This window comes from Furipterus horrens, unplaced genomic scaffold (assembly GCF_987537825.1).
Source record: "Furipterus horrens unplaced genomic scaffold, mFurHor1.1.pri manual_scaffold_3, whole genome shotgun sequence".
NCBI classification, from domain to species: domain Eukaryota; kingdom Metazoa; phylum Chordata; class Mammalia; order Chiroptera; family Furipteridae; genus Furipterus; species Furipterus horrens.
Genome location: NW_028327173.1, coordinates 2840456 through 2866995, shown reverse-complemented (window position 1 = coordinate 2866995; position 26540 = coordinate 2840456). Strand labels below are relative to the sequence as shown.

Here is a 26540-nt window from a genome sequence, read left to right as displayed (position 1 = left end):
GGGGGGTGGGGGAGGGGGGCTGGCTGCACTGGCAGGACAGTGTGGTGGAGGCGGGTGCAGGGCACGGGAGCCACTGCCTGACGTGTCCCTGCCGTGTTTCCTTGACGCAGCTCCGGGAACCAGGCTCTGGTTTTGAGAAGCCGCCTCCGACTCCCCGAGATGGTCCGTCACCCCGCGTTCGCCATTGTCTTCCAGCTGGAGTACGTGCTGAACAGCCCTCCGGGCGTGGACGGCAACGTAAGAGCCCTTGTGCCCCTTCCGGTCCCGCCCAGCGACCGGCCCACCCCGCCCCACTCATGTTCTTCCGCGAACACAGTGTGATTGTTCACAGTCCCGGTAACGAGCCTGGGACAGGCTCCGGAAGGCCTTCCGTCCTGGCGGCCACTCAATCTCCCCACCTTTGTGCCGACAGGACGTACTGCTGGCTGGCGGTAACGAGCGTTCGGTAGGCACGCCTCCTGATGGCAGTCCTCGTAATTATTGAGCTGATAAGTATTTTGAAAAATGAGGCCATTTACTGCCTTTTCCATATGATACTAAGCGTGGCCAGGCTTGAATCGGCACCAGTGGGGAATCGTTTCTCGTGATGGACTTCGCACGCGCCTGCGTCATCACTGAGAATTTGTGGGGTTCAGCTGGAAGAATGTGCCAGGCAGACTTCATGGGTGCAATCTTTGGAAAACCCAAATCGTGCTATTCTTGAGGTTTATTTTTCTGTTTGAAAAAGCAAATATCAATTTAACAAGTCAATTAGAAGCAGAGAAAAGGCCCCTCGTCCCCTCCCGAGCTGGTGGGTACACCGGCATTAACTGCGTGGCCGAGGGGCGACAGGAGGCCCTCTGCCGTGGAGTGGGCCTGGGAAGGGGGTGGTGTGGGGCACATAAGCCGCCGTGTGTTCCTGGCGCCTCTGGCAGTGCTCACTGACCTCCCTGACGTCTGCACGCCAGGCGGTGTAGCTCAGAGTCCTGTTCAGGCGGACAGCCTAGAGGTGGGTGTTCTGTGGCTGAGTACATGGTCAGGGTCATTCTAATGACACTCTGTGGCTTTGCCCAGATGGCGTGCCGTGAATGTGCGTGCCGTCCAGGACGGGCACTCTGGGCTGGGGTCTGGGCCTTCGCCAAGATGGATGGGCAGTGGGCTGAGACAGGAGCCTGGGGAAGGCAGTGTGGGCGCACGCGTGGCGTCCCTGGGTGTCGTCCCCGGGTTGGTGGCATTGGGAGGGTGCCCGCCACATGTGGCGTGGCCTGGAGCCTCGGTGGGGGCTCCACATGGCTCTCCACTTGTTACCTGCATTAAGCTGATGTCCTGTAGTTTGCTCGTGATTGCGAAGTCTTAGGCGACACTTCGTTATTTTGTAACTGCTCGTGGGAACGCACTGCTACTTCCCGGCCCTTAGACAGTGGCTGGTCGTAGCTCCTCAGCCCCTTTTGATTGGCAGTTTATGTCAACATGAAACAGGGGGCTCCGGTTTGCTGTCATTAGTGTCCTTCCCTCCTGTGCCCTGGAGAGGGACGTTCCCGCGCGTGGAGTGGCTTTGCCCAGATGACGTGCGGGTTTGGGATTTTGTTTTCGGATAGTTTTTGATTAGTCCTCCTAGTGGGCGGGAGTGGGGTCTCATCGCGGTTTTGATGACAGTGGTCAGTGCTGCCGGCCGCTCCTGTGTCTCCTTCGCAGAAATGCCCGTTCGAGTTCTTGGCCTGTCCTTGAACCGGGTGGTTCGTTCTTCTGTTGTCGAGCTGAGGGTCCTCTGCAGAGTCCGGGTTAGTCCTCGGTCAGAGTGTGACGTGCGGGTGTTTCCTCCCATTCTGTCGCTTTTTGCTCTGCTGGTGCACGGATTTGAAACCTCGTCAGGAAGTCCAGGTTTTCCTTTTGTTTCCTGGGCCTCTGGTGTTACATCCGATAACTTGTTGCCAAATCCAATGCAATGAAGATTTTATCCTGTTTTCTTTAAGAGTTTTATTGGTGTGGGCCTTACATTTAGGTTTTTGATCCATTTTGAGTTAGTTTTTGTTTATGGTGATAGGTAAGGGTCCCACTTCATTCTTTTGCCTGTGGAATCCAGTTTTCCCAGAGCCATGTGTTCGACAGACTCTGCTTTCCCCGTTGACGGTCGGGACTCTTGTCAAAAATCGTTTGAGGGTTTCTTCCTGGGCTCTGTCTTCTCTTCCGTTAGTCCGTGTCTGTCTTCAAGCCAATGGCACACGGTGTTGCTGACGGTGGCTTTGTACGAAGTTTTGAAATCAGCAAGTGTGAGTCTTCCAGTTTTCTTCTTCAAGATTGTTTGGCTGTTCATGGCCCCTGAGATTTCATATGAATTTTAGGATGGATTTTTTTATTTAAAAAAACAAATCACTGGGATTTTGATAGGGATTGCACTGAACCTGTAGATTGCGCTGGGTAATGCCAATATTTTTAACAACGTTAGACCTTGCCATCCGTGAACATGAGATGCCTTCACTTATTTGTGCCTTCTTTAATCTCTCTCAGCGGCGTCTGTAGCGCTCATTGTGCGCGTCTTTCTCCCCCGGGTTAAGCTCATTCTCCCGGCACTGGAACGAACAGAAGTGGTGGAAGCAGGACTCCTGCTTTCCTGAGAGGAAGCGCTTCCAGTCTTCCCTTGAGCGTGATGTGTGCTGTGGGCTTTCCGGATATGGCTGTTATTATATTGAAGTAGTTTTTCCTAGTTGGTTGTTTTCTGCATCAGCTGAGAAGATCATGTGTTTTTTTCCCCTGTGTTCTGTTGATACGGCAAGTTTCATGAGTCAGTTTTCATGTGTTGGACCATCCTTGCCTTCCAGGAGCAGATTCCTCTTGGCCATGGTGTAGAATCCCTGTAATGCGCAGCTGAATTCTCTTCGCTGGTAGTTTGTTGAGGGTTTTTGCATTTATGTCTACGAAGACAATTCCGCAGTTTATCTTCTTGTGGTTCTTTCTCCGGTCAGAGTTATGCCGGCCTTGTAGAATGAGTTAGGAACTATTTCGTCGTCCTCATTTTTGCGGGGAGGGGGATTTTGGGAAGGATTGGCATTAGTTCTGTTTTGAATGTTTGATAGAATCCACCAGGAAGCCATAAGGTCCAAGGCTTTTCTTTGTTGGGCGATTTGATTACTGATTCAATCTCCTCACCAGTTAATCTGATCAGATTTTTATTTCTTTGTGGTTTAGTCTTGGTAGGTTTTGTATTTCTAGGAGTCTGTCCACTTCTTCTGGGCTATACAGTTAGTTGGAGAAACCTGCGGATGGTCTTACTGCGGATCCCTTATACGGGGCGTGTTCTTCTGTTGCCGTCACGGTTCTCTCTTTGTCTTCTGAAAGTCTGGTTATAGTGTGTCCTGGTGTGAGTCTCTGGGTCCTTCCTACTTGGGGTTCTTCGACGTTCCCTGACGTTTATATTCACGTCTTTCATCAAATTAGAAAGTTTTGAGTCATTACTTGCTCAGATATCTGTTCCTTTCTCTTTCTCGTCTCCGTGTGAGACTCCTACAAAGGCTTGCTGTTCAGTCGATAATGTCACAGGCCCCTTAGGCTCTGTCCGCTTTTCTAAGTCTCTTTTCCCCTGTTCCTCAGACTTGATCATTTCCACTGCTTCACATTCAAGTTTGTCCACTCCGTCTCTGCTTTCTCAGGTCTGCCGTGGAATGCATTTTGTTCACGTTTTCTTGAGTTTCTCCACCTCCTCCTTTAGTTCTTTGAGCATCTTTAAAATAACTTAGAGAGATTCAACGTCGGAGGGTGTTGTAGCTTCCTAACCGGGAGCAAGGGATGTCTCCCCATTCCTTCTAATCTGTCTTTGTGTCTTTCAGCAGCGATTTTAAAAAAGTACTTTTAAAATGTAGATTTTAAACAGTTCTCATTGAGCTTATTCATAGATGTGTAATTTTTGTGCTGCTATTGTAAACGAGACTTTCTTCTTCATAATATCTTCTAGCTTAACAAGGTAGGGTTTTCTTCATTTTCTCTTTTTATTTTCTGTGTGTGGTTAGTCATTTAAGAAAAATTTGCAGCACTTTCTGTAGCTCTTATTTGCCACACACGGTTTTTAAAATTAAGCTTTATTTTGAGGTCATTAGAGACTGGCACGCAGGTGTAAGAAATGTGTGAGAGACGCTGTGTCCTCTTTATGGGTTGTCCCCAGAGGTGGCCCTGTCGTGATGAGCGCAGCTCTGACCTCAAGGCCAGCCAGTCGCTGTGGTCCGGCTCCTGTGTGCTGCCTCTGAGTCCTCCCCCTGGCCTCGCCCCGCGCTCCCCCTCCTCGCCCCGGGTCTTGCCCGCTGCCCCTCCTAACCTGCTGTGCCGTGGAGGCCGGGGTGTGGGGTGGCTTCGGACACGTCACGTTCACTGCATCCCCAGGAGGGGATCTCAGCCAGAGAGCAGCTTCTCCTGAGACCCCCGGACGCCGTCACGGGAAGACGGGCCTGCCCTCAGGCTCTCTCTGCCCCGGATCTGAGGCTGCTCCAGGGCGGGGAGCCCACTGTTGCCAGGGGCAGGGGGCACGAGCCCATGGAATGGAGGGGTGGTGTCCGCGGGAACGGGTGCCAGGCCCCGAGCCTGAGCCCCGCAGCAGGGGCTCCGTACGACTCAGTCGGAGGTGGAGGGAGGCGCAGGCGGGAGGGGAGGCCCGGCCCCGGCCCAGGGCACCTCCTTCTCTCTTCACTCCTCACCTTGGATTTCAGAATGCCTGGAAGCCAGTCATCTGCAGAGGACCTGTCCCTTGTCCTGTTTCCAGCTCTGAGTCCCCTGAGCTGATGTGCGTGTGCCCAGCCCAGCGTGCTGGTGGGTGGACAGCTGTCCCTCTGGGGGGTGGTCCTGTGCCTGACCCAGGGACACGAGCTGCCTCCCTGGCCCCTCCTCACTGTGGTCCCCTCAGCTTCTCCCCATCTCTTTGCTTCTGGAAGCTTCTTCATTCCTCTGTGGTCTATGTGATATTGGGCAATAGGAGACATTTCATCAACTGTTTTTATCCATTTGTGTTCAGCCAAGTGCCCCCGTGTGGTCACCTCCATTGCGGTTTGTCCCTTGGTTTGTCTCCGGTGTGATCTCGGGCAGGGGACTTTCCCCTGCCCAGTAGGTGCCACTGTCACCTCTGCAGTGTGTTCCTGGGCCTTGGTGCTCTGGTGGCCAGCGTGGGCCGCAGGCCGAGGGAAGCCAACCTTGTGAAGGGACGTGATGCTTGCCTGCTGCCACGTGAATTTCAGGTTGTTCTGAGGACAGCACAAGGGGACCCGGTCAGTTTCCTGGGGCTGCCGGAACGCATTGCCGTGAACTCTGTGCCCTAAAGCAACAGGCCTGCGTTCCCGCACGGCTCTGAGGCCGCCGCTCCAAGGGGCATTCCGCTGGGCCCGCCTGCGGTGCTGGCAGAGCTCGGTGGGGGCGTCTGCCTCCTCCGGGGTTGTGGCTGCGGCATCCTGTGGCTTGTGGCCGTGGCGTTCCATCCTCTGCCTCCTGGGTAATCTAGCTCTCCTCCTCTCACGGTACTGAGTTTAGCTTCACCCTTTCCCCAGTGAGGTCCCAGTCACAGAGTCCAGGGCTTAGGATGCGGACACGTCTTTCGGGGCCACCGTTCCGTGCACCACAGGGACCCCGCCCGGGATGCAGCATTCGTAGGGGTCGGGCGTCTGTTTCTGTGTGAGCTTTGCCTGTGAGCGTGACGCCTAGGCTTCCACGACAGACCTGGCTCTCCGTCCGGGGGCGTCCTCTGGCCTTCTGCATATTGTTTGCTATCAGAATTAAAAGCCTACATGGCAACTAGTCAGTGACTTTTTTTTCTTTTCCGTTTGCATGAAATCCAACTCAGTTTGTCAGGATAAGACATTATAAAGTAACAGGTCAGGTCTCAGCCACTGGAAGCGTCTGATAGGAGGAGCTCTGCCCCCGACCCGCTGGGGGGCACCTGCCCTTCTCCTCAGGGCTGGGGGCGGGCTGGTTAGGGAGGGCCCCGCCTGCTTGGGAGCAACTGAGGTTCGTGGACAGCGGCCGCATCGCTGTGGCGCCGATGGCCCCGCCGAGGAGAGTGATCAATAAGTCACTGAGCATCTCTTCTTGTTAGAGGCTAAAAACAAAAGGAGGGGAGCGGATGCATGTGTACCTGGTAGGTGTTTCGCCCAGAAGAGAGCTGTATTGATTGCCAACTAAAGACCACAGGGAACTGTGGAATTGGAAAATGAGGTATCAGAGTCACCTAATATGAAAAATTAACCCAGAGGGAGTTACACAAATAGCATAGAAACTGGGGTTTTATTTTATTTTGATTCTGTAATAAACTGGGTTTTACAGGTGACTGTTTACCCGAGCAGTCTGGCTCTTACTGAAGCCTGACCGGTTTTAGTGGCTACTCTTCTGAACGCATTGACAATACTTCTGTTCTTAAAGAGCAGGGGGTGCGTCACCCCCCGTCACTGGGCTGCCATAGCTCTCAGCGCCGTTTGTACCGCGTCAGCCTCGGGGGCAGGGACAGGCTGGCGCCGTCTTTCTCTGACACACACAGGCAGACGCCGAGGGCCCGCTCTTGGCCGAGTTTTTGCTCGTCCTTCCAGGATGTGGGTTCTTCCTCATTGAATCGACAGGGCCCTGTTGTCTGCCCACCCCGTGACCGGGGCAGAATGTGGCCGTCGCCTCACCTGGGACCTGGACTTCAGCTCCAGTGAAGGCTCAGTGGGTGGTTCTAGGTCCCACTGTGATGGGGACCCGGGGAAGTGAGAGGGGGTGATGCAAAGCCATGTGCTGATTCAGGGTGTCTTCCCCACGTGGCTGTGACGGACGCAGCAGGTGGGACACAGTCCAGCAAGGAACGGCCAGAGGACTGGATGGACATGCGACTCTGCTCTGCCAGGGGGACCACTCATGCCCACGCTGACTGCGTTGCAGCCCAGCCGCCCTGTGTGCGTGTGCGTGTGCACGCGTGTGTGTGGCGACCTGCCTTGGGCCCAGTGCAGTCACGTGGCCGTGTCCAGCCAGACAAGCAGGGCGTGTCCGAGCCCAGCCTCACCCTGGGTCTCGCCTTCCTGTGGCTCCTGACGCAGCTGCGGTCAGCGGACTGGGGCCCCTTCCCTGGGGAGGTGCTCCGCACCCTTCGGTCAGGCCTGGGCCCCGAGTCCCGCCAAGGCCACCCCCTCCCTGTGACCACCTGCCGTTGGAGGGGCTGCCTGGGATGGTTGGACGGAGGGCCCCGCCCCAGGGCTACGCAGGGCCAGTGGGCAGCCCCCGTTCTCCTACTCCCCTCATCCCAGAGGGTCAGGTGGCGCCGTATGCGGGGGGAGCACCCGGGAGCGGGGCTGTGCTCACGTGCCGGGTGACGCCCCCCGCCCTCGGGTCCTTTCTCCTCCCGCATCCGCATCCTCCGCGTGGGGGCTTCTGGGCGGGCCGGTGGGCTCTCAGAGTGGGAGGCTGGCCTCCCACGCTCCGTGCTCCTGCAGGGTGCTTCTGCTTCTGCCTTGGGTCCTTCTTCTGTAAAACGGAAACGATGCTCGCCAGCCTCGCTGCCTGCTCCCTGTGGTGAAAGCGCCCTCGCGCCCACCCATGTGGGCTGGGTGACGGCTCACGCGCCCTGTGCTTTGTGTCCGTTCCAGGCAGCCTCTGTCACCTCCTTGGCCAGCCTGGCGCGCACGCACACGGTGCGCTGGGCCGTCTGGAAGCCGTTGCTGGAAGCGGGCTCCGGCCGCGTGACGCTGCCTCTCCAGGGCGGGCTCCGGCCCAACCCCTTGCACTGCCTGGTCTATAAGGTGCCCCCCGCCAGCATGAGCTCCAAAGAGGTAAGTGGTTAATACTTTATAATTGCGACTCCTTCATGACCGCGAGTTTCTAGCAAGTTCATACGTTCTTAGAAATTGACAAATATGTTAGCTGATGTTTCACGAGCAGAATTTGTTTGTCACGGATAAGCCCTTAAAAACGTGTGACTGCCGAGCCGTAGTCAGGGTGGGCTCACGGAGGCCCCCTTGACCTTGGGTCTTCCCATCGCTCTCCACGTGTCAGTCTCTCAGGTGACCTTCAGGGCTGACTCTTATTTGTACACACTTTGCACCAAGGTCCGCGCCTGTGCTGCACGTGTCTTTTAGAAAAGGACTTCGAAACGCCTGGTGCCCTGGGGGCGGGCCCCAAGTGGCATGAGGGCTGGGGAGGGAGCCGGGCGGCGGGCATGCAGCCCGGCTTGTGCAAAGGCTTGTCACTCACACCCGCCAGCCCCTGGCTCTCCCAGCTGTGGAAAGAGCGTGGGCCACAGCCAGGTTTTGAAAAAGCTACTTTTGAAATGGAGCTTTCTCTGAACTGCAGTATAAGACCACAGAAAAGTGGGGCACAGCCTGGTGAAGTGTGTATGTGAGGGGTCACATCCCCTGCTCACGGGTGGCCTTGCAGGGTGGCCAGTAGTGACCCAGGGAGCCACAGACACCGTGGGGACCCCCTGCCCTGGCTGTGGTGTGTCGGGTGCCACCCTGACTGGGCAAGCTGCCTTGATTCTTTGGCTACTGCTCCCGAACTGTGCCCCGCCTGTCTCGGCAGGACTCAGCTGTCTCCTCCTCCTTAGGTAAAGGGACTGTCCCTGTTATTTCAGTGTGTCACCTGTGTGCTGACTCCAGCAACAAACATTATTTCAGTGCCGTTACTTATGATTCGGGTAATGCTTTGGGGACCCGAGCAGGGGACAGCTGACTGTGCAGCTTTTGTTATTGTGAAGAATACCTCTCGTTATGGGACCACATTTCGCCGTATCCTGCTTGGTCTGGTTTGAGCCCTCGGTACAAAATAGCTGTGTTACACCATGAACCTCCGCCCCGCAGGTCTCTCATCCCTCCTCTCTCTCTCTCTCTCTCTCTCTCGTTCTCTCATTCTGTCTCTCTCTGAATATAAGTAAATATTTATTTTGTTTGATTTGGCCTTCTCACGCCGCTACATTTCCTTCACCCTTTCAGTCCGTCAAGTATACAGGGACGTACCTTTTTGAAGGTTTGATTATCTGAAGGCCACGGGTACATCAGACACTGCCATTTTTGACAAGGAGTGCCCCTTCTAGTCGGGGCCTCTCCACCTCAGCCCTGTCGACATTTTGGGCCAGATGCCCCTGAGTGTGGGAGGCCAGCGGCGGCCTGGCCTTCCCCACTAGCCGCCAGCAGCCCCCCCAGATGGCGACAGCCCAGATGGCTGCGGACACTGCTGGACATCCCCCGGGGTGGGGGGGCAGGGGGGCCCCCCCTTGAGGAGCGCCCTCTAACCAGACATCGTGAACAAGGGCAGACACAGACTCGGCTCACTCCCCCACCTCTGTAAGTCCCGCGCTCCCTCCCGTACCTGCCACCATCAGTGACAGTGCCCGCGCCTGTCGGGTCAGCGGGGATGGACACCCGGGCGGCCTGTCCTCTGCTCCCACCCCAGCTAGTCCTCTCTCTCATTTCCTGGGACCCACCCTAGGGAGAGCGGCCCGAGCCACGGAGCTTACAGCTGGGTGGGAGGGCAGGTGGCAGCCAGCGGCAAGCGTGAATGTTGCCAACAGTCTGTGGTCTTTGGCTGAGTTAAGCCGGGGTTTATGTTGTGATTATTTCAGTGTTATTTACTGTGAAGGTTACGCAGTAGATTAAGATTATGTTTTCTTTCCCAAATAACTCCGGCATTTTCCGCTTGAGCAAATTATTGTCTTAAAAAGATTGTATCTGCAGAGGCAGCCACTGTCAACTCTTAGCTGTGACTTATGGTGTTTACTTTGTTTTCTAAGTATTGTGCTCCTACTGCTATTTCTTAGTTTACAATTTCAGACATTAAATATCGACATCCAGTAGCGACAGACGATTCCGCAGCCCCTTGAACCCTCCTGCACGTCTTTAAAAACACGCTGCCCTCCCGCTGCTGGGCTTGGACTCAGGTGCAGTTGCTGGCACAGGGGTTCTGGCTGGAGGCTGCGAAGGGGACCAGGGGACTGAAATGCTGGGGTGGGGTGGGGGTGGGCTCGTGAAGAGGGCGGAGCTTGGGAAGCAGCTGGAAAGGTGGTTGGGGGCGCCGGGCTAGCCTCAGCCTGACCCTGAGTAGCACACCGAAGCCTCAGGGAGCTGAGCCGTGGGATGGACGGCTGCCCGGTCTCCGGTTGCCCCTGGGTGGGCCACGTGCAGGGGAGGCCGGAGAGCACGGCACGGGCGCTGAACCCCCGACGCCCTGGAGGCCGGTCGGAGCCTGTGGCCTGAACCCGGCTGCGCCGACCGCTGGGCGAACAAGCACCAACCTTCTCCGTGGGATCTACGCGTGGCTCCGGGCTGCATGCTCTCCTACGTCCACTATGAGGTCTGTACTCAGAGGACAGACAGAGGCCCGGGGACAGCTCCGCTTGCGGAGAAACAGCCAGCCCGCGGTTAACCCCGAGGGCGGCCCAGACGCTGGGACTCTCAGAGGCCACAGAGCGGGCGCCGTGACAGGGCCCCAGCGCGCAGGGGCAGGCACCCTTGGAACCAGCACAGGGAGAGGCGGTCTCAGCCGAGAGGGGACAAGGGGCGCAAATGGGAATTGCAGAACTGAGTACGTGAAGAGCCACTAGGTGGGCTTAGTGCCAGCGGCAGGAGGAGGGGTCAGTGAGCTCTGTGGTGGGTCAGTGGCACTTACCCGGCCTGCGCCAGGGGGACCCGTGCGTGGGAGGCAGCCTCGGGGCCCGGGGGCTGTGGCTCACGTCAGTGTCACCGAGTCCCAGTGGGGGCGGAGGAGGACAGTGCAGAGCAAATGCTTGAAGAAATAATGGCCGGGAACTTCCCCAATGTGGCCATAGACCCAGAGCTACAGATTACAGAGGCTCAGCGTGCCCGGAGGTAAGTACAAAGAAATTACCCCCAGACCCATCATCCCCAGACCGCTGAAAAACGAAGACAAAGTACTGACAGCAGCCCCGGACAGAGGATGCGTCCCTCAGCGAGCAGCAGTAACCTGTGACCGTGGACTCCTCGGCGCAGACTGGGGAGGCCAGGCGGGGTGGAACGTTCTGGAAGCAGTAGCAGGGACTCCGGACTGCGGAATTCTGTATCCAGCCAAAGCCCTGCAGACTCGAAGGTGACGTGTGACGTTCTCAGATGAACCACAGCTCAGAGGCTGTAAGGGAGATAGACGTGCTCTAGAAGAACCATGAGAGGAACTTTTTCAGACAGAAGAGAAATGCTACCAGATGGAAACGTGGTGGATCAGGAGTGAGGAAGGAGCAACAGAAATGATACAGGACAGTGTTCTCCCCTCCTGAGTTCTTTACCGTACGGTGCATGGTTGAGGCAACAATTACAACAGCGATAGGACTTGTGATATATGTACACACATAGGCATATATGTACGGGATACAGCTACAGTAGTTTTACCATATATACACGTATGTAGTAAGTATGTATAGGGTAGGCATGTATGGTGTACACAGACAACTATAAAAAAGGGGGGGAGGGTAAAGATCTCTATGGGGATAAGGTTTCCACATTCCACTTGAAGAAATAGAATATCGGTTCTGAGCAATCACTGAAAATATGATACGAAGAGATAGTGGGAAATCCCACAGGAGAATTCAAAAGAATCTAGGAAAGGGCAAACAGGAATGTACAACCGGAGGAACAGATAACAGCAAATGATAGTCCTGAATCCAAGCATAGCAGTGATTACGCAAAATGTGGGTAGTCTGAACACACCAGTTTAAAGGCAGAAATCGCCCGGTTGCGTGAAAAGTCAAGGTTCGTGCAGATGCTGTCCTCCAGGAACTGCCTTCTAGTGACAGGATGCAGGCTGGCTGGTGGGAAGGGACCGGGGACGGTACGTGCGAACACTGACGCAAAGGAAACTGGAGCGGAGACAGAAGGCATCTTTGGAGCAAAGGGAGTTTCCAGGAACTGGGCGGTGGTATTACATATGATAGAGGTCACTCCACCAAGGAGACACATCGCCCTAAGAGTGTGTGCACGTAAGGTAGATAGAGTTTCAAAACACATAAAGCAGCAGTGCTGGACCTGAAAGGAGACATGGACACGTCACAGTGACAGCCTGAGACCTCCTCCCGCCGCCCGGAGTAAGCTGTGCCACACACAGACGGGACGTCACCGAGACACAGGCGAGCCGACCGTCGTCACCCACCGCCTGGATCTAAGTGATGTCGATAAAACCCTCCACCGCCAACAGCTGAACACACATTCTTTCCAAGTGCACACGGAGCGTCCACCAATGCCCATGTGCTGAGTCACACACACAAAAGACTTTAACAATTTTAAAGTAATTGAAATTACACAGGTATGTTCTGTGGCCATAATGGAATTAAGTTGGAAATAAATAGTAAAGATAACATAGAGGATTAGAAACTCTCGGGAATTAGTGCGTTTCTAAGGAACCCACTGTCAAAGAGGAACCCTCGAGGAAGAAGTGGATGGTGTTTTGAACTGAACAAAAATGAAAACACAACATACCGAAATTTGCAGGATGCAGCTGAAGTGTGCTTGTGTGGAGATTTATAGCATTGAGTGTGCTTATATTAGGACAGAAAAAGGGACTCCAGTCAATAATTTAATCTTCCACCTTTAGAAACTAGAAAAAGAAGGACAAAATAAACCCGAAGCAAGCAGAAGGAAGCCAGGAATAAAGAGAAGAAGTCAATGAAATTGAAAACAGCAAGACAATAAAGAAAAAAAAGGAGAAAACCAATGAGACCAGAACCTGATCATTTGAAGAGATCAATACAATTGATAAACCTCTAATACGACTGAAAAAGAAAAGTGAGAGGACGCCGATCACTAACAGTAGGAATGAAAGAAGGGCTGTCCCTACAGACCACGCCGGGGCGTCCGGGGAACACACACTTTGAACACCTCTGTGCCCACAAACTTGACCATGTGGACGAAATGGATCAGTCCGTCCCAAACAACCACCGGCCCTCACCCCAGCTGAGGTCGGTAACGCGAGCAGCCCTGTGTAACAGAAACTGCAATCACAGTTAAGAAATATTTTGAAAAAGAACTATCCAGGCCCATTCACTGTGAATTCTACTCCACATTTAAAGAAGGAATGATGCCAGTTCTCTTCATCTCTTCCAGGACACAGAAGAGAAGGGAACAATCCCAGTGCATGTCAGGGGGCCTGTGTTACGCCGACCTCAGGGACAGAGAAAGGAGACTATGGACACATAGCCCTCATGAGCACAGATGCAAAATACTTAACAAAATATTAGCTAATTGAGTCCGACAATATGGAAAACAGTACCCCACGACCAAGAGGGGCCTCATCCCAGGAGTGCGAGGCTCTTTTCTTCTAGAAAACCTATAACTGTGGTTCACCATAGGAACAGCCTAAGGAAGGAAAACGATAGGAGCGTCGTGATGGATGCGGAGACGCGTCTGACAGAAGTCTGCGTCCATGTAGAAGCTTGGAGCGAACTAGGAGTAGAAGAGCCTTCTCTCAGTCTGGCCCCAGGCACTCACAAAACCCCTAGTTAGGTCGCACTTAGGGTGCAGGGTGGACACCCTCCTCCGGGGACAGGTGGAGGGGCCCGCTCAGGGCCTTCAGAGTCTTACTCAGTGTTGTGCCGGGGTCCTGGCCACGCAGCCAGGCAGGAGAGCAACGGGAAAGGCACACAGACGGGAGGGGAAGGGCCAAAGCTGTTCTTACTTGCAGACAGCTTGGTCATCTGTGTAGAGAACCTCACGGGCGCTACGCAGAACTCCTGAAATGAGTGAGTGTATCGAGGTTGCAGGATACAAGAGAAGGTCAAGTATAAAAAGCCAACCTTATTTCTATGTACTAGCGATGAAAAGCTGCAAAGCAGAACTTACAAAACGGTGTTGTTTACAAAGGCCTCCACGCGGTGAAATCTAACACAGTAAATACAGGACTGTCCACCGAGCCCCACGGACCAGTCCTTCCGCACACGTCAGGGTTTTCCCTGTTGCTCTGTGGCTGCCCTTCCGGGAGTCAGAGGTGACCTCGCTGCACGGGAGATAGAGCCGCTCTGTGTTGTCACCCGCGCCGGGAGCAGCTTAGCGCTCTTAAATGGGTGAGCAGATAGATGGGCTGTGGGGCGCCGCACGGGAGGGTGCAACCGGGCGAGGGACAGGAGCGACGGGGGACGTGTGGAGTGAAGGCCCCCGTCTGCACAGCGAGGTGACTCCGGCTGCACGCTCTTCTTGAAAAGACCAGCCACAAGGGGGCGGCGTGCCGGGGGCTTTGGGCGATGGAGCTGCTCTGCACCCCGCTTGTGCTGGGCCACCCCACACCCACGCTGACAGAGTCAGTTTCACGTAGGTTAACTTAAAAAGCCCATTCGGAGCTGGAGGACTGTTGTGGTTTCCATTTGCATAAGTGTTACCCTGCGATAATGGGGTCCCCTGGGGTTACTCGGTGGTAGTGTGGCCTCCCGATGGTTTTCTGCTCAGAAATTTGCTTGATTGTAGTCTGAGAACATGTGACTTGTTCCTGGTTGAATTATTCCGGTAAAAGGGTCCTGATGACGGACTGTGGCCATCATCGCTCTGTGGTCAATCGCAGGTGAAGCAGGTGGAGTCGGGGACAGTCCATTTCCAGTACTCGCTGAGCCCTGACGGACACCTGGACACACCCATGGGGCACCCCAGGGAGGAGCAGCGGCCTTCCAGGAAGACACCCACGTCCCCTTCAGGTAAGTGCTGCAGAGAGCTGGCCTCCTGGGCAGCATGCAGCCCGGCCCCATCCGCTCCCGAGGAAAGGCCCTCGGTGCAGTGCAGTGGCACCAGCAGGGGGGGCGCAGGCGGCTGCAGTGTGGAGCGGGTGCCCGAGCTTGGGCTTGCAGTGGGGGGTGGCACTGAATGGCGCCACGGCACGGCCAGCGGTTGTCCCCTGCGCTCCTGCCACCAGTCAGTCCAGCTGCTTGCAGCCCCTGACTGACGGCCCGTGGAAGGTTCTTTTGGTGACACCTGACGGCTGCTTCATGTGGCCACCCTGCCAACGCGGGCTCGGGAATTAGAGGCAGGCCCGAAGCCACGGACTGCCAGCTCCCCCTTGCCCTGTTAATGTGGCTGTGGGTTTGTTGTTTTTAAAAAATGCTTTCTGCTTCCTTGAAGCCCTGTCCAGAGGTGGGAGTCTGTGATCTCAGTCTGCGGCTTTAGGAAAGGGGGCGAGGGTCACCCGCAGAGTGCTGTGGCTCCTGTGGGCAGCGACACAGCCCCGTGCACGCAGGCAGCCGAGGGAGCAGCTGTGGCTTCAGCGTCAGGTGTGGTGGGCTCAGCCCCTTCTGCTGTGGCCAGTAGCTTGCGTCGGGGGCTCCTGCTTGATGCCGAGGACCACCCAGCCGGCGTCCTGCCTGAGGATCCCTGCTGCGGTGAAAAGAGCTGCAGAGGTTAGAAGGGCGTGCTGGGGAGGTTCGCTGGGAATGGGTGTGGACCCGGCTCTGAGCGTCCGAAGATCTCCCCAGCTGCAAGAATATTCTAGATCACGGGTGGCTGGAAAGTTAGCAAAACAGGGAATGAATGAGTGAGGCAGTAGAGGGGAGCTCCGTGTGTGCCCCTCCTCCCGGTGGATGTCCTCGGATGAAGTGCCAGGCCTTGGGACGGCTTGCCAGCGTCTGTTGGCCGTAGGTCCTGGGTGATGGGGGGAGACACCGGGCCTTGCGTCTGGGAGTGAATTTTTATGAGCTGAGATTGATTTTATGGGAATTGGTCTTGTTGCTTCTCACTCCACCGTGGGTGGAAGCAGCCGACTTGGTATCTGAAAGCATGCAGGTTCCAAATCGTAACTGTGTTTTCCAAGAGGCGGTGCATCTGATGGTTGTAACGGTTTCGTGCTTTTGATTTTTGCTCTTGTGCTTACCAGCCTGTTCTCGGGGTGGCTGCTCCCCACCGGGGGCACATTGAAAAGCCTCTTATGTAAGTGGTTCTGAAATGTACCGCCTGCCTGTCCTTGAAAAATTGCCAGAGTGTCAGCTGGAGCCCCTTGTGGTCGCAGGGGGAGGCTGAGGGTTCTGTCTGACTCGGTGCAGAATAAATTTCCACTCGTATTGGATCGAGTTGAATGCATTGAAGGCATAGAATATGCAGTTTAAAAATTCTGAGCAAAGGGTCACATTCATTTCTGATTCCCGGTTTTAAACCTAGGATCTTTTCTTGTTTGACATAGTCATAGTTACACTTAAAAATAAAATAGAGCAAATGCCAACCTCTAAGAAACGACGTAGGAGAGAAGGACAGTGTTCTGGATTATGAAAATAGGGATATTTTGTGATAAAATCAACACAGTCACTCTGGTTTTTGATTAAGTCACTTAAAAGGACAGTGAGCAACGTGAACGTGGTCGCCCGAGCCGCTTGGGGCCGAGCAGAGCGGACCTGCGTCCCGTGGGCGACACGGTCACGGCCCGGGGCCCGAGCAGCTGGCCCCGTCGGAGAGCCTCGCTGTCCTGCTCCTCGTGTGCTCTGCGGGGCAGCCGCGGTCCCTCGGGGGCCTGGGTCAGCGAGGCAGGGGGCTGTGTGGGCGTCTGGTTCTGCTGTGCCGGTTCCCTGTTTGTCCTCGTGAGGGGGCTCGAGGAGGGTGACAGCCTCGTCCGCCGCTGCCTCTGTTTCCTGGAGTTGCCCTTGACCTCACTTTTGTTTGTGGTGCATCGAGCTTCTTGGATCTCTGGGTTTATAGGTTTCCTCACAGCTGGAAGACATTCGATCATTATTTCTTCTTCCTTTTCTCGTCCGTCTCTCCCTGTCCGTCTTGGGGCCCCGCTGTCCCCCAGCCCTCGGATGCTCCACTCACCTTTCCTGGTCGTCCCTTCCCGCGGTGCCCCGTGCCAGGCAGTTTCTGGTCCCCCGTCTTCACAGTCACTCTCCTTTCCCCACCGTGTCTGCTCTGCCCCGGCCCCTCCTGTGTCGCTCCAGCTCCGGAAGCCCGGCCTCGGCCATTTCTGTACCCGCCCTGTTTTGACGTAGCACGTTTGGGGTGTCCCCTCACTCCGAATGCAGGCAGCGCAGCTACTGTGACAGCCTCGCCTGCTGCTCCTAGTGCTGCTGCCAGGTCCGGGCCAGTTTTGGTGGCGTTCGGTCCTGACTCCGGGTGTGTTTTCATGCCCGGTCGTCTCTGACGCGTTCTCGTGCTGGGTGCTGACTGTTTCTGTGTGACAGACAGTTTGGTCCTTTCAGGGCTTGCCCTGGAGGTTTATTAGAGCCGCATGTAGTCCAGGGCTCATCAGTCCCCACAGTGTGACAAGACCCGCAGAGTGCTCTGGCCGGTGGCCCCGTGGGAGCACTGCTCTTGTTCAGGCGGCTCTTGCGCCAGGCCTGGGTGGCTTCCTGATCAGTGACCTGCCGAATCCGAGGGACCTGTGTACGTGCCCGGAGCTCGCCCTGGCCTGGCGCTCTGCCCTGGCCTGGCGCTCTGCCCGTCTGTTGGACTCTCGGCTCCGTCTTCTCCAACCAGCCCCCGCCCTGGGTTTCCCCTCCCCGCCACCTGCAGACCCTCCAAATGCACAGGGCTCACCTCCTCTGTTTCTTGTTCCTCAAGATCACGCTCTTGTTGCCTGAGTTCCACTCTCTTGAAAACCACTGTTTTATATAGTTTGTCAGTTTTCACAAAATTCGTTTCCGGTGGGAGGATAAATGTGGTGACTGTTAACTCCATCTGGGCCAGAAGCAGAAGCCTTGCCAGCCGCTGGCGGCTTCCCGGCCGCTGAGACCGACCGCTCCAGGCTGCGGGTCAGTGGTTTGGACAGCTTCCCAAAGGCCCGCGCCTCTGAGCTCTCCCTGACCTTGTTACGTGCTGTTGTGACCTTGACCCCTGGCCCGGGCTCTCCGTCCGGACTGCGTCCTCTCGTGCGCTGCCTTGCTTCCTTTTAAGATGGGTGCTTTCCCCACACTAACACACGGCAGCAGAAGGAGCCAGGCCAGTTTTGAAGAAGATGCGCGGCTCCATCTTTGTTGGTGTGCTGACTTACCCTGCCGCCATGGCAGCCAGAAGAGCGGGCGTTGGTGCCGGCACAGGAAACAGGTGACGGGACACAGCGAGGGGTGTGACCGATGGCAGAGTCCGGGGAAGGGCTTGTTGGTCTCCTGTTGTGTCGTCACGAGTTGCCACGGACTTAGCAGCACGACGGGTTGCAGGATAAGGCGTGAGGATGAACGAGATAGACCCTCGCAGGATGCTGTGGGCGGACCCTCAGGACCGGGCTGTAAAGAGGCAGGGTGGGCTGGGGGCGTGGGCGTGGTTGTGCGGTCGGACCCCCCCGCGCCCCCCCCCCCCGACCCTTGGTGACACCGTCCTGCAGCTTCCTCAGCTGCAAAGTGCGGCGTCTCCAAGACCTCAGTGTGAACAACAAAACTTGTGACATCTCAGGGGAAAGAAACGGAGGCTCTTCTTGGACCTTGGGGTTGGGGAGGCCACGCCAGACGGAGCGTACGCGAGGGAGGCCTTCCGGGAGGGAACACTGAGCCCCAGGTTGGCGGCTGAGCCGCAGACTGAGGGTGTTACAGCGCCTGCCGCCGTGAGCATTACCGGAGAGACTGAGACGCGCAGGGAGGGAAGGGGTCACAGGCAGAGGCGCTCCAGGCCGACGGGCCGGGGACAACCAGAGGGGAAAGCCGGCCCAGGCGCTCCGAGGCGCAGAGGGGACGCGATGGCAAAGGCTCGGCCGAGAGCTCAGGGCTGCCTGGCGTGGGTGCGTGCGTCACGGTTGCCGTCGGCTGTCATCGCGATCGTCGTCATTGTACTGCTCGTCACCGCTCTGGCTGGCAGCGTCGGTGGGTGGGCAGTGGGCCCCTGTCACACCCCTTGCAGCCACCGATCCAGTTCAACGCAGACCCTAAAACTCCCTGGGACAGGGTGCCCAGCCGGCAGGAGCCAGGGCAGCCCATCTCCACGGAGCCTTTTGACCCCCAAGTCCTTGGGGGTGTGTGCCAGCGCCGTGCCACCGCCCAGGGAAGGGCTCTCCGGGCCCGAGAGCTCCGGGTGGCGTGGCCCTGTGACGCGCACCACCATGCAGGTGCTGGAGCGCGTTTCCTCAGGTGGCCCTCCTTCCCCTCCCCCTCCCCCCACCAGATCCCCGCCGGAGTCTGGTGTGCCAGGCACTTCTAGGCTCCTGTCCTCATGGAGCTCACGTTACAACAAAGTAAACAAACCAACAACTACTTTAGGTGGCGGAGAGAGTCACGTGTTGCTCCGGTGTGGGCTGTTGAAGGCCGGGGAGGCTGTGCGTGTTGGGGGGCACGGAGTCCGGGGGACTTCTCTGTCCTTTCCCTGCCATATTTCCATGAGCACAACCTGTGGGGAGCCTCCCAGCTGTGCCTGTTGTGATCTGGTTCCCGTGCGCTCAGGACCTCTGCCTCCGTCAGCGAGGTGCTCCTGCGGCCGGGGCGGCGGCCTTAGCGCCACGCCACCCGTGTGGCGGCTGCGCCTCTTTGCTGGCCAAGCGTGGGAGCCACAGAGACCTGTGGGCAAGTGAGCGTGGCTGTGTCCCCATGAAACTCTATTTGTGAACACGGGGCGTGGGCCGGTGGGTCCTGGTATGCTGAGCCCTGATCTAGAGCTTTTCTTTTGGTCGTGTCTTTATCAGGCACAGGGACGGAAACTCAGCTCAAAGTGGCCTGAACGAGAGAGGGACTTTGTGGGCTCATGTGACAGAAAACCCAGGGGCAGAGCCGATGCGAGGCAGGGCTGCACAGTGAGGTCCACAGGGCCGTCCACCTGTCCGTCTCTCCCCCAAACCCGTACCCTTGTCCTCAGGCTGTCAGTGTTGGGGCCCTTCCAGGAAGGTCTCCACGTGGTGGCCTGGGGGCCCCATGCTCATCCTCAGGCCTGGGGATCCCCCGGAAAGAACACTTTCAATCACTTGCTGTTACCCCCTGTGACATGTGGGGTCGGGGGGCTCCCACGCTGACTGCGTGGTGGGCCTGGGAGGGTGGTCTCCAGAGGGGATCTCTGGGTGCTGCTCTCGGAGGGGAGGGGTCAGGGTGGGCAAGCCCGGCGGGCGTGCCCGAGGGCCTCCCCTGAGTCGGAGCCCAGGTCTTCCCACACCTGCTGCGGCTTCTGCGTGGGTGCACCCGGCTCTGACCGCTGGCCCTGCGCCCCGAGAGCCGTGGGTGAGCAGGTGTCGGTTGTTCCTGCCGCTGCTCTGCTGAGCGCGCAGTGAGGGCCGGGGCGCTGCGCCCGGGCTCGGGAGGGCCCCACCCCGCCTCCGGAGGGAGCCGGGTACAGAGCGGGGCGGGCTGTGAGGAGCGCTGTGGCTCCCCCCGCCCCCAGGGGCAGCTCGCTCTGGGCCTCAGATGGACCCCATGGCCCCGAGAGGAGTCTCTGCCTGGCTGGCTGGCTGGCTGGCTGGCTGCGGGGCTTCTCCCGGGGCAGGGCGCCCGGGCTGCAGCGCAGAGCTTCACAGGCGGGGCTGTTGTCCCAGCTCACCCTCCAAATCTGGGTTCATGCGAAAACCTGCGGGAGCAGACGCGGGGCGGCCGCAGGAGCGGAGTGCGGGGCCGACGGGTGGCAGCGGCGTCCTCGGCTCTTCAGCCGCCGTTGGGGACCGGCAGGCCTGCGTGGACGGGAACTGGCGTGTTTATTGGGATTTACTGCTGCCTTCACATCCGTCGGCACGATCGCCCTTGCCCCAGACACCGTGCGTTTGAGGACAGTGGCCTCGCAGGGCCCAGCGCAGCTGCTTAAACAGCCGCCGGTCTCCGCTCACGATGGAAACGCCTTACTCCTCTGTTCCGCCAGCTGAGACGGGTCCTTTGGAGACCCTAATGTATGTGGCTGTCACTTTAAGTGCGGCACTTTGGCTTTCTGTCATGAATTATCCTTTTTATTTCTTCTATAAAATGGCACGGGAGCAAGGGTCCATTCGTCACCCTCCCTGGAAGTGTGCCGGGGGCCACTAGAGGGCACTGCGTCTTTACTTTTCGTGACTCGGAATTTCCCTGACCCATATTTTGCTTTCGAATGTTCTGGGCGTCGGAATTCTGTGTTTGCTTCATAGACTTGCAAACAGCCGCATGGAAGGGGCCCCTGAAAGTGTGTGGTCACGGAGTCCCCAGGACAGACGGAGTTGGATTCCTGACATGGCTGGGACCCTCTGTGCCTGGGCCCTGTCCCCAGGAAACGCGCCAGCAGCGCGGGGGACAGGGCGAGGGGGCCCGTTCTGCGGAGCGTCTGCGAGCGTGACCAGGGAGTTGGCGCTCTGAGGCGGCCCTTGAAGGTGACCGCAGCCGGCGGCACTGGTGCGTCCGGGTACTCCCCTCCTGTCGGGCACCTTGGGCCCCCCCGGCCCCCTGTGCCCCGCTCCGTGCCCTGAGCTCCTGAGCAGAGGGACCTCTACCCACTCCCCCCACCCCGCTGTCTCCTGATCTCTCCCTAGACTTGGCTCGTCACCCCTTCCAGCCATCAGAGCCTCAGGGGGAGCGGCTTGTTACCCCCAGATGGTGAGGACGGAATTCTCAGTGTCTGGGGCACCATTCGTGCAGATCGGTCCCGGCTCGTCAGGCCTGATGGGGAAAGCGCTTCTTCACAGTCTTCCTCTTAGTCACACGGGCTGTGTCTTCAGCCGCGATGGCCCTTCCTTCCCCCGGCCTTTTGGGGCCAGCCCGCTGTCCCCAGTCCCGTGACGTCGGCAGAGCCCCCACCGCTGCAGGGCCTGGCCCCCACCCCGCCTTGGCCTGAGCCGCTGCAGATGACAAAGCAGTGGCCTGCCCCCTGCCCCCCAGCAAATGCCTGACCCTCAGGTGCGCACAGGCCGGCTGCTTTCTGGGCAGCATTTCCCTCCGTGAGCGCCCTCCCCAGGCCCCGCCTACTGACTCTGCTCCCCCCCAGGGTTCTGGGGAAGACAGCTGGCCTTTGGGATCAAAGGCTTCAGCCTGTCACCTCCACGGGGCCTGCTCCGGGATGGCCATCAGCTGTCGGCCGCCGCAGGAAGGTGGTCGTGCTTTGGGGACCGCTCGTGTTTCCAGAGGGGGTGCTGGCAGGCCCCGCCCCCTCCAGCTGTAGGACGTCTGTGAAGACCAGGCCTGATTCTTCATTTATCATTTATCTGTACTTGTTTTTATATCTTTCTGAGACCTGCCCCTAAAGCTCTGTCTGCTACGTGTTGACTTGAAAAATAGCCCCCCTTTTTCTAGCGTGGAACGCCCCTCCGCTTGGCATGGCCTGCAGGCGCCCCTCCGGGGAGCACGCCGAGGGAGCAGGAGGACCCTGTGGGACGTGGCAGCCCGGTGCTGGGCCGCTGCAGCCCCTGCCCTGCCTTCGGGTGGCGCGCAGGGCGTCCGGGCTCTGGGGGCAGCTGGGCTCTTCTGACAGCGGTTTTCCGGGGTGGAGAGTGTTGGGGTTGGTAGGGGTCAGGGAGGAAGAGTCCTCAGTCAGGCGGCCTTGTCCTTGGCCTCAAGCCATCGGCGCAGACCCTGCCGGCGCCGCAGGTCACTCAGGTGGCGCGGGGACACTGGCTGAGTCCCTCGCGTGGGTGCGCTGACCACGGCTTCCCGGCCACAGCCCCTGAGCCGCCCGCCGCCCGCAGGCAGAGCTGTGGTCTCTGAGTCCCTGCCTCCTTTTAATGTCCAGGTCACTTACCTGAAACCAGGGCCCGCGTGGCCCTGCTGCCCTGCTGCCCCCAGGGGGGCGCCCGCACAGGGGGAGCCTCTCGCTGCTCAGTGCTGTGTGGGGCGGGGGCTTGCCCAGGGGCCTTTGCATCCAGGTCTCCCTGGGACAGAAGGGCATAAATTGAACTTGAAGCTATTTTGATCCCACGGGTAGTAAACAGGTATGCGCTTACGCACAGTGTGAAGGGTGACGCTGTAGCCCTTACTCGTCCATAGTGTGAGTTTCAGGGAATTCGCCTACACACCTAAGTCCACGTGGGGTGTCTCCCACCTTCCCTCGTCATAGGCGGGGCTGCGTTACGCAGGCTGTGGGACGTGCTTATCCCGGCAGCTTTTCCACGTCAGGCCCCCTTCTCTCTGCTCCAGGGTCCCCACGCGACGGGCCGCTTTGATCCCAGGGCTTCGGCTTCTGGGGCGCGTGTGTGTCCTGGTGGGTTGCGGCGTCCTGCGGTGTAGCCACAGGCCTCCTGCACACGCTCCAGGTGTGAGAGCGCGTGCGCCCGCTACACGCACGTTGCCCCCGGTTGTCTCTGTGGGGGCGCGGGGCTTCCCAGTCAGACACCTGCGCCCTGGCTTCTGGGAGACTTGCAGGAATTGAAGTGGGTGCTCTTGGAGGAGATGGTCAGGGAGGGGTACGCTCTTGCAGGACGGGGGCCCCCACAAACCCTCATCTGTGTGCTGCTTCCAGGGACCCGCTTGGTGCTTTTCTCGCTCCCCCCAGTGAGCTCATTTCAGGGGTCACAGGCTCCTGGGACTCCCGTCCCAGGGTGTCAGGCACCACGGAACTTGGCTTGTTAGAAGGGGGCTGGGCAGGCGGGGTGCTGGCAGGTTGGACTGCCTGAGGGGTGCTCCCTCTGCACCCCTGGCTGTCCCTGACCCTCATTCCCCATCAGCCCAGCCCCTCTGCCCGGGGTGAACCTGCCCTGCCTTCTCCAGGGGGAGTCTGAAGCTGCTAGAGGGGCTTTGGTGGCGTGCCCTGGTGGGGACAGCGGGGGCAGGTTTGGGTGGAGCTTTGTGTGTTCGGTTCCTCCTCGGTGGGCAGAGGCTTCGTGGCTGTTACTCCGTTTCCCGTGACCCAGAGCGGCACCGGGGGGGGGGGGGGTCGGGCATTCTCTGTGGAGCGTACGGCATCACGGGCACGGCCCGCGGTTTGCTTGGCTGGTTGGCAGGTGCCGAGGGCCCGCCCTGCACCACGTGTCCTGGGGACTCAGGGCTGTAAGGAAAGGTGAGAGGCTCGTGGGCTCGACCCATGTTCATGGCGCCCGCCTGTTCCAGAGCGTGGATGTGGCCATGTGGGGCTTGGGCAGCAGAGGCCACAGAGGCAGGAGGGAGAGCCCAGGTGTGTGGCCAGGGCCACAGGAGGCAGGCGAGGCCGCTGGGGCGGGCTCTCCTGAAGCCCAGCGGGTGTGGTGGTCGTGCGAAGTGGGCAGGGCCTGGTGTCTGAAGGGAACCCCGATGAGTGGGGCAGGGCGTGGCCCCAAGGGCAGGAGATGGGCCGTGGTCCTCGGGGAGTCCAGGCGGGTCACCTGGTGGGCAGGTGCTTCTCTCCCACCTGGGCCTGGAGGGTCTCAGGGCCAGGCCAGGGCGGCCCACTGGTGGCGGGGGCAGTGGCGCTGGTGGGCGTGGGCGCAGGCACGCAGCCCGTGTGAAGTGGTTGTGAGCCCACAGAGGCCAGCGCGCAGCCGTGCCTAGGGCTCCCGTGCAGGGCGCAGGGCCGGGCTGGGGCTGCTCGGCCTTGACCTCCCACGTGGGGACGGGGTGGAAGCAGCACAGGCCAGCGGCAGCCTGGCCTCGCCCTGCCCTTGTGTGGGGACAGTGCTCAGCAGGTGGCTCCATGGAGGATCACCAAGGTCAAAGGACACTCTCAGCCGCCCGTGAAGGGCTGGCCCGGACCCGTCCTGGTACTAACACGCCCGCCCCGCCAGGCTGTGCTTAGTGGGCCCCAGAGTGGCTGAGCAGTGCGACAGCCGGACAGCCGCGCGGCCCGGCTGGCAGTGTCCGCTGCGCGTGGCTGTTTGCACGTCTCTTACCTAATGAACAGCAAGCCTGCCCGGCAGGGATGCAGCCAACCTGGCTCTCTGAGAGCAGGTGTGCGAGCAGGTGGGGACACGGGGGGGCCCCAGGCGGCTGCGTGAGCCCGGGACGTGTGGGGGCTTCCGCCTCCCGTGGAGCCTCGCTGAGCGAGCCCGCAGAGCCAGGGCGGCCGAGCCTGCAGCCAGGGCCCGGCTTTCCTTCTCTGCGGCAGTGGCTTAGGAGGGGCTGCCCTCGGGGGTTTCGCGTTCGCTCGAGTCTTCTCCACGGAGCGTGGGTGCTGCCTGGTCCCTGCTGCCCAGCTCTGAGATGCAGGACCCACACCGCCGAGGGGAGACTTGTTAGACCCCATGAGCTGGGGCTCGGGGCGCCCTGGGCCCGCGAGGCTGATGCTATCTCCATCCCGTGTGCTTCCTTGCAGGCCCGCCAGTGCCGCCCGCCCAGGGGCTCGTCACCTCCCAGGACTCGCCCGTGGGACCAGGGGTGAGTGCGGCCCACGGGCCTTTTCGGGGTTCCGAAGCCAGTTATGTAGAGGCTCTGGGGGCAGGAACGTTCTCTCTGCATCTTTAAGGGCCGGTGGTGCCTGTGTGCTTTCCTGGGGAGCCGCCGGGGGAGGGGCTGCTGCTGCGGTGGCCGGGGCGTCCCGGTCCTCCTCCCGCCCGTCTGTGCGGCGGCTGTGGAGGCGGCTGGTGGCCCCCGGTTTGCATCGAAGGACCCGCTCCACATTAACATGGTGTGCTGTCCCTGACGGTGACGTCTGGGGGCTGAGGCCCATCAGGACCGAACAGCTGTTCTCTCCTGAGACGCCAGGGTGTGGTCTTCGCCCCCCTGCCCCGGCCCCGGACCACCTCTGCCAGGAGAGGGCTTCCTGCGTGGACAGGAAGCTCTGGTCGCTGGGCCGTTGTGTGGCCAGCGTGGCTGCCCCTCGAATCTGGAGGCCATTGTGTGATTTTGATCAAGATCAGGCTGGCTTGTCCCCCCAATGACTGTCTGCCAGCGTCACCCTGGACATTAACTTTCTAGAAGAGTTGAATAATTCAGTACCAAAGGCTGTTCCCAGAAGTGGGTTTAACGTGTACCGTGCAGCTTGGAAACGGGACCAGAAGTGGATGCTGTACCTGTCTGAAGACGCGTGTTTGGGGACCCTTCCTGGCCTCCCTGCGGGCCTGTCCCAGCTGTTTCCCTTTGGCAGTTTCCACACGTGCCCAGAGTTCATGGGCCGCAGGAGAGCACTTCTCCCCTCCAGGGCAGGAGAGGCTCACTGCAGCTTCTGGCTCTGAGGGTCACAGACCCTTAAGGTGCTCTCTGCCCCCTGAAGATGCTGCCGGAATCCCCCATAGCCACGTGCACCCTCTCACCTGGGCTCTGAGTCCATCTCTACCAGCACCTCCCTTGGGCCACTGTCATTGCTGACAACGAGTGTCCTATTTATAATGTGACTCCAGGATCTGAGAGTCGGAGGCTCTCAGGAGAGTGCGGGACCCCCACCCCTCCCTCTTAGACTCCAGTAGGAGGCTTACCCGGCACTGGGTCCCGAGCCAAGCCCTTCCCACGAACTTCCACTTAATCCCCTCGATAGTCCTGGGATTAGGTGTTGCTATCATCCCTGTTTTACAGACCAGGAGAGCGAGGCAGGTGGGTAGGGGACTTGTCCACGGTCACGTGGGGACGCAGGGGCGGAGTGGGGAGTCCACCCCAGCTGTCTGTGCAGTGCCTGCACTGGCTGCTTCATGTTAGAGGAGCAGAGGGTCAGAACTGGGTCAGAACCGGAAGGGGCCTTGGCGATGGTCCACCCAGAGATGGAGGTGAAACTCCGAGGGTCGAAGGCCGCCGCCCTGCCGCCCATGCGTGCGGGGAACCTGGCCTCCCTGGCCCGCCCCCTTCTCCACTTGCTTTTCCTCGTTGCTGTTTATATGCAAGCGTCACCGTCTAGGAGCCGTCACGGAGCCTGACTCCGTAATTCGCGTCCAGGGAACCAGAGACCGTTTGGGTTCCAGAGCAGCCACCG

General features: G+C 58.8%; 1 protein-coding gene across 1 annotated transcript in view; it reads left to right on the top strand.

Annotated features, from left to right (window-relative positions):
• The window catches only part of NPHP4 (nephrocystin 4), an 80693-nt gene that overhangs the window by 24110 nt on the left and 30043 nt on the right, over positions 1–26540 (top strand). Inside the window, exons 9-12 of the mRNA XM_090268496.1 lie at positions 111–237; positions 7566–7748; positions 14467–14596; positions 24954–25015. Of these exons, the coding sequence (XP_090124622.1) occupies positions 111–237; positions 7566–7748; positions 14467–14596; positions 24954–25015 (502 nt within the window). The remainder of the gene's footprint in view (positions 1–110; positions 238–7565; positions 7749–14466; positions 14597–24953; positions 25016–26540) is intronic.